The sequence below is a fragment of the Gobius niger genome (assembly GCF_951799975.1).
Source record: "Gobius niger genome assembly, chromosome: 3".
In the NCBI taxonomy this organism is placed as follows: Eukaryota; Metazoa; Chordata; class Actinopteri; order Gobiiformes; family Gobiidae; genus Gobius; species Gobius niger.
The window spans coordinates 35,123,605-35,130,616 of record NC_136854.1 but is presented as its reverse complement, the minus strand read 5'-3'; the positions used below and the strand labels follow the sequence as shown (position 1 = coordinate 35,130,616).

The following is a 7,012-nucleotide window of genomic DNA, read 5'->3' as shown; positions in this document are numbered from 1 at the left end:
GTCCAGATTGTCCATAAAATAAATCATATACATTAGTTCAAAAGAAGGTACATTTTGAATATTCAGAGAGCTGTGCACGGCAGTCCAGAAGTCGACAGAAAATTGACAATGGAAAAAATTAATGTTCAATTGTTTCTTTTTCTGTTGAGCAAAACGTACATAGTTCTTCAAGTTCAACATTAGAGCGTTAACGTAAAAAGTCTGCAACAAGGTAAATACCAGAAATGATCTTAAAATGTGTCTCTTTCATTTTAGGTATAAGAGTCAGCGTGTGTTTGTACCTTTGCAGCTTTGGGAGGAAACTGAAGTGGACACAAGAAACCTGTGCTCTTCCTGTCATTGTGCTACTGTTTGACTTTATGGTCCATCTGTAAAAATACAATGACACATTCCCCAAAGAAAAGGTTTGGGTCAGGTTTATAAACTCTGGCTATTCTTTCAAAAGCCTAAACGCTTTGTGTAAGAAACGTTTAGGCCTTTTCCCAGAGGTGGGTAGAGTAGCCAAATAAGTAAGAAGTACTGGCCCAAATAATCACTCAAGTAAGAGTAAAAAAGTACACTGAGAAAATGTTACTTGTGGAATGTGAGTACTTAGTAATTTTGAGTTTCAGTAGTGAAATAAATGATGAGAAACAAAACATAATGTGAAAATGAAAAGAAAATATTATGAAAACCCATAAAAATAAATAATTATGAAGAATTAAGTAACAAAACACAAAATACAGCTGTTTTACGAAGATTTGTCACTTAAAGATTTACTCACAGTGGCACGAGTTACTATTTCTTTTACTCAAGTAAGAGTGCAGATACTTCACTATGATACATTCAAGTACAAGTAAAAAGTACTGTATGAAAAACCTACTTGCAAAGGTACAATTCCTACTTCAAAAAGTTACTTAAGTTACTTGAGTAAATGTAACTGAGTACTACCCAGCTCTGCCTGTCCCTGATGTTCTCTGAAGTATAAGATCCACTGTTGGTCTTTGGGCGTCTTGGTATTTGAGTTTTCCACCCGTCAAACTGCTTTAGTTAGTCCTTATTATTTAGAAAATAATATGTTTTGGGTTTACACCCAGTTTACTCATTTATCCCGGGTGTAGGCCTGATAGTACTTGTAGCCTAAAGCCAAATATGTCAGGCTGTATAAGGAGAAACTTTTCACATTTGAAATGTTCTAAAACCAAATGAAGCCTGATCCTTTACCAAGATGGTTACAGCACTCTCTGCCTGAAGTTATCACACATTAATATGTAAAAAGTAAGATAAGATGAGATAAGATAGCCTTTATTGATCTCACAATGAAGAAATTGACTTGTTACATTCGGCTCTTAGAAACACTCAGGGTGTGCAAATAGGCAGAAAATGTGAGAAAAATAAACAAAAAACAATTAAATATTAAAATAGTGATATGTACAATGACTACCAAGGACTTTGTGGGGACAAAAGTAGAAATACAAAAACATATTTTCATATTCTGTTATGATCACACACACAAGTTATTTAACCAAAACAAACCATTGATGCCAGGGTTTACAGGCACGTCTGTTTATAAAGAAACATATTGTTAAAGGTGAGATTTTTATGTCAGCCTTTAGCTCAACGTTGAGAAGTGCCCAAAAAAGAAAGACCAGACAATGGACTATTATGTTAAGCCATGTTGTTTAGTCTGTAAATGTTTGCTCACTGTAATAAATGACGACTGAATAGACATTTAGAATAGACAATAGACAGAATTAATCCCAGTTCAACGTATTGATAGACCTACAGTTAGGCAATGGGGTCAAAGTTGAATTGTAACTGCAGTAATGTGACCCAGAGCTGAGCAATGCTTGTCCAGGAACAGCTTTGGTCGCTGTTTACTGGTGTCATAACCACTTCCCTATGGTTAACATACTGCAGCAGTCACACCCAACAAAGCCTTAAAGCTATAACCTATAGACAAAACTTAGTCACCCTTTTAAGTGTGGTGTAAAGATTTATGGTTCTGTTTGTCAAGCTTACATCTTGTTGTTATCAATGAAATATTTCACTTTCACATTTGGGTATAGGCAAAGCAATGGGAGCAAACCTAAACCTACTTCTACAACTAATGAGTCTAAACCAGTTGGGAAAGGTGTTAATTTTAGAATATAATGTTGATATACAGTGGGGGGGGGGAAGTATTTGGTCATTTCCCTATAGACGTTCTATTGGATTTTGGCCAAATACTTTTTTTCCCCCACCGTAAATCCCAGTTTTGCATAATAAAAGATAAGATACAGGTACATCTTGCAAACCCCCATGAGTGTCAGTAGATGGCAGGGTAAAACAGAAACAGCACTGAAACAGGACCAATCCAGGACTAAAAAATAGACATTGAAGAGAACAAAGTAATTTCTACAGTGTACTTTTAGTCGAGTTCACCCACAGCAAGAATAATACGTATCACTACATTTAAAGGTTGAAGCTTGTAAGATTTTATCTGTAAATATTTAAAAAACATGACCTTTTTGTTCCCAGATAAAGACCAATCAAATGTAAATAATGTTGATTTATTGAGTTATTCAAGTTGTTGTTTTGTTTCACAAGACAATTATCCAATCAGAAAGCAGAATCATCCTACACTTGTGGTTGTCAGATCCTGTGGCAACTTAAAAGATCTCACTGAACCTGTCTCCAATCAAGTCCAAATGAGAGCAGCTTGTGCCGGCTCCCTGCAGTTCCTGCTGAGTGACCTCTGGGTCTAAATCGTCTAAACCAAGATTCAGAAGAATCTGTACCACAGTTTTAGAGGTATGCCTGTACAGGATCTGCATAAGACATTTTAAACAGAAGCTTCACTAAACAAAAGATTTTTACTTGGCCACAAGCCATTGGTGTTATTTTAATCAATTAAACTGTTTGAAGAATCAAATCAATACTCACAGCTACAAAGCCTGTCAACACAGCTCGGTCTCGGGGTCAAACTCCACAAAACCCCCCTGATATTTTGCTGTCTATGTCGCTCATAGTGCTCAGGAACGCTGCCTTTGGCTACCAGAAAACCAGAACACTCTGCTTAAAAGTAAGTGTCATTCTCTCATTGCCAAAATGTGGCAAAATAATATTTACTTGGCTAATTTCCCAGTACATGCATATAGATGTTATGGACATGAGGCTAAACCATTTTAAATAACTTTTTTCTTCATTTTATATTTTTATGAAATTGGTCGGCATTTGGCACAACAGTCTATCAATCTTTTTCTATTTGTATCCTCCTTAGCCAATGTAAAATATGAATATCAAACTTGCTCCAGCTCACTGCCATCTCATTGCATTTTAACAAATGTGTAAAATGTGCAATATTTAGGCCACTGCCGTGTTGTGGTTCCTTATCATTGTGTTCTGAAAGAGAAAAAGTGGTTAGATTTATTTTACATATTAAGATAAGATTATAACACTGTGTCTGAACAGTTGTCTTTGCTGTGACCTATAGTAGCTTGCTTGTGTGTGCAAGAAAGTGCTGTTGCTGCTTCAGGCTAAGGTAAACAGCAAAGCAAAAATGTAAATCTTTGAAGGTTAATCAAGACCGTCAGTGTCTCTTTACACTTATTTATTGAAAACTTTGTATATTGCAAAAAATAAATAAATCATCAAGTAGCCCATAAACTGCTCATGTGTGCCTATGTCGTCATTTCTCAGGATGTTTGCTATAAACCCCTCTTTGGCTGACTGCCTGCCCACTCACACTCTCATGCGCATGGCCCGGGAGTGGCTGGCAGAGGACACCCCAAATTTTGACCCTGCCGGAGTGTGTGTGGGAACAAGGCAAGTGGAGGCGAAGCTGCTGTGTAAAACTCCTCACAGTGTCCTGGCCGGGAGCCCGTTCTTCACTGCGGTGTTCAAGGAAGTGGGCTGCACTGTGGACTGGAGATACCTGGACGGAGACCACTTAGGTCGGTATTGGGTAATATGATGATGGCTTAATCTATAAAGGGACATGCAATTAAGAAAGACTAAAGAGACTCTGAATTAGATTGAAGCGCAATGAAAAGTTCTATATTCACTATCCTATTGGTCAGGCTCTGAGTGAGTGACGTGATCTAACCAGTTATGATTGAACAGTGAACTTTCAGAAGCAGCAGATGGGGTTTAGTTACCTCTAATCTGCTAAAGGGCCTATCTCACCGGCCTGGACACTACTTGGAGACTCGAGTTGCCGCTGGTCACAGATGTCTCCGAGACGTCCCCTGGAGATAAGGCGAGGTAGTCTCGGTGAAAACGACCATGTTCTTGGACACTTGAAGTTCTCCATATGGGCTCAGCATGTTCTCAGAGAGGTCTACGCGGACTCAGGCAGTTCTGACGCGAACACCATTTGTTGTCCTCAACCTGTGAGGCGTTTCTGTGACGTCCCTGCAAGGAGATCTCAGAGACTTCATACTTTTCTTTGAGATCTCCTTGTAGGTCTCCGACAGAAGAAGTACTTTATTTACATAACGCCTTTCACATACGATGCACTTTACAGGTCTCTGAGACATTGCAGGGACGTCACAGAAACGTCTCGCAGGTTGAGGACAACAAATGGTATTCGCTACATTGCCTCAGCTGCTTGAGACCACGTAGACCTCTCTGAGACTCCGCTGAATTTGAACCTTTTCATTTTCACCGAGGCTAAACCTTGACACAAATGGACAATCCTAGAAAAAGGTGATGATGTCTGTACTGGATGGAATGATGGAAAACTCCTTTTACTTTCTACTCCCACAAACCAATGGACAATGTTTGTTTTTTTTTCTCTAAATTTCACACCATCAAATAATTTCTATAAGATTATGCTGGATAAAGTTGATGAAAGCATCTGTGGTATTATCTGACACGTGTTTGCAGGTGCAGAGGCCGTCACCCTGATCGCTGTAGTGAAGGGCCCAGCGAACGGCCTTCTCATGGGGGAGAGACCGGCGCTGAACTGTTTGGCGCGCGCCTCCGGCATAGCCGTGCGCTGCGCCAACCTCCGAGCCATAGCGCTTGAGGCGGGATGGGCCGGACAGGTGGCGGGAACAAGAAAAACCACCCCTGGTTTCCGTTTAGTGGAGAAGTACGCCATGATGATCGGAGGGGTATCCACGCACAGACACGACTTGAGTGGGATGGCTATGATCAAAGATAACCATATGTGGTCTTCAGGCAGCATTAAAAGGGTAAAAACTAATTTAATAACAGAACAAGAACCCTTTACTGAAGTGGGTCATTTTGATTCACTCGCCTGTAACACGAAGTCTCCAAATTAAGACCATTGCTGTTAATGTCCCTTATGGAATTTACATAATTCTTTTGCATGTGAGTCTCTAGTTGTAGCCACAACAATCAGTATGACTATCAGCGCCAATATTGGCAAGTTATCAACTACAGCACTGAATAAAATACAAATTATCTTTATCCTTGCCTAAACGTTTTGATGAAAATAAAGGTCCTGCAATAGATAGGTGGGAACCAAAACACACTCTGAGCCTATAAAAATACTACCACTTCAACATATATTTCAAACAGGTGAACAATATCTGTAAAAATAAACATTGTACATCAATTTTTACATGGATATGTCCATGTGTTTTATAGGGGGACTGTGGTGCGTATAGGTATTTGATTGTGCACATACCATGGCATGGGCGGTACATAGCTTCTTTAAAGGGCTACAAAAAAGAGAACCTTCACTTTAGTGTCCTTTTTGAGATGAAACTTGGAGGGAAAAAAAAGACATTTTTAGTATTACATAGTGTTTATGTAATGAGGAACAAATCTTTGACAACACATCAGTTACAGCTGCTAAGATTTTGTTCCTGGGCAAGACACTGAGGCTGCAAACTCCTTCCTCCACAGTATGATTTTCTCCCATATCCAATACTGCATCACAGCAGTGTCCTTTGCTGCGGTCACTGTGCTCAAGGCAGTCGAACAGGTATATAAAAGGCTGTTAAGATACCTAATCAAAAAACACAGTCTTTTCATTTGTGTGCTTTAATAGAATGTCTGTATTTTGAAAACGAATGTGTTTTAAATAATTTCCTTGTGTACATGTGTTGAAAGGGTGGAATAGCTTCTTGTTTAGGAAATTTGTGACTGTTTAGTAGACCATTTAATAAGTACTGTAAGTGCTTTGTCATTGTCGAAATTGCGTTCAAGTGTTGTTAGTCCTGAGCCGCTGCGACTGAGCGCACAGCCATTGTGGGCCAACCTGAGCAGCATGTTTTTTTGGAGGTCGGGGGAAACCTGGCTAGCTGCCTTCAGTGCTTTTCTGAAACGGCGCATGGCCTCCTGGGTTTGTCCCTTTTTCAGAGCGTGGTGTCCTGCACTGATCAGCTCCCCCTATTAACAGTGTGTTTTGTATGTTGTGCTTGTAGCCTCATGTGGCATATATTGTAGTACAGGCGTCTTGGAGTGTCATGTGCTCAATAAAATCACTTTTCTGTCACATGTGTTGTCCAGGCAGTGAGAACAGTCCGATCCGTGTGTGGCTTCAGCAGTAAAGTGGAGGTGGAGTGTCGGGCGCTTGAGGAGGGCGCAGAGGCAGCAGAAGCAGGAGCTGATATCGTCATGTTGGACAACTTTAAACCTGAGGTACATCCTTTAAATATGCTGAGGTGTATTCAGATGGAAAGTCACCTTGTCTAATATCAGTTACGGTTCACTTAGTGTTTTTTTTTAAAGCAGTTATTGGGAATCCTTTTAATCAGACCATTGAAGTGTCTTTGATATGTTCACATGTTTTGGATTCTTTAAAGAAAACAACAATGCTACACTGTCCAAAAAAGTATATGGATAATGTTTACAAGCATATGGATAATGGAAAAATTAATGCGTTAATTACCAGGGGCTCCATGCTGCCGCTCAGGCACTCAAACAGGCCTATCCCTCGGTGGTGATTGAAGCCAGTGGAGACGTGACCCCACAGAATCTAGCGCAGTATCTTTCTCCCTGCATCGACATCATCTCTTTGGGCTGCATCACACAAGGCTGCCCCGTGGTGGACTTCTCCCTGAAAGTCGTCCACTGA

The 7,012-nt window shown here is 40.1% G+C and overlaps 1 protein-coding gene across 1 annotated transcript; it reads left to right on the top strand.

Moving 5' to 3' along the window:
- Positions 1-3,661: 3,661 nt before the first annotated feature.
- LOC306961098 (nicotinate-nucleotide pyrophosphorylase [carboxylating]-like) lies at positions 3,662-7,012 on the top strand (the record flags this gene model as incomplete). Its single annotated transcript, XM_079553709.1, has 4 exons — positions 3,662-3,914; positions 4,849-5,159; positions 6,445-6,576; positions 6,830-7,012. 4 exons carry the CDS (start codon positions 3,662-3,664, stop codon positions 7,010-7,012), a joined length of 879 nt encoding a protein of 292 aa, XP_079409835.1.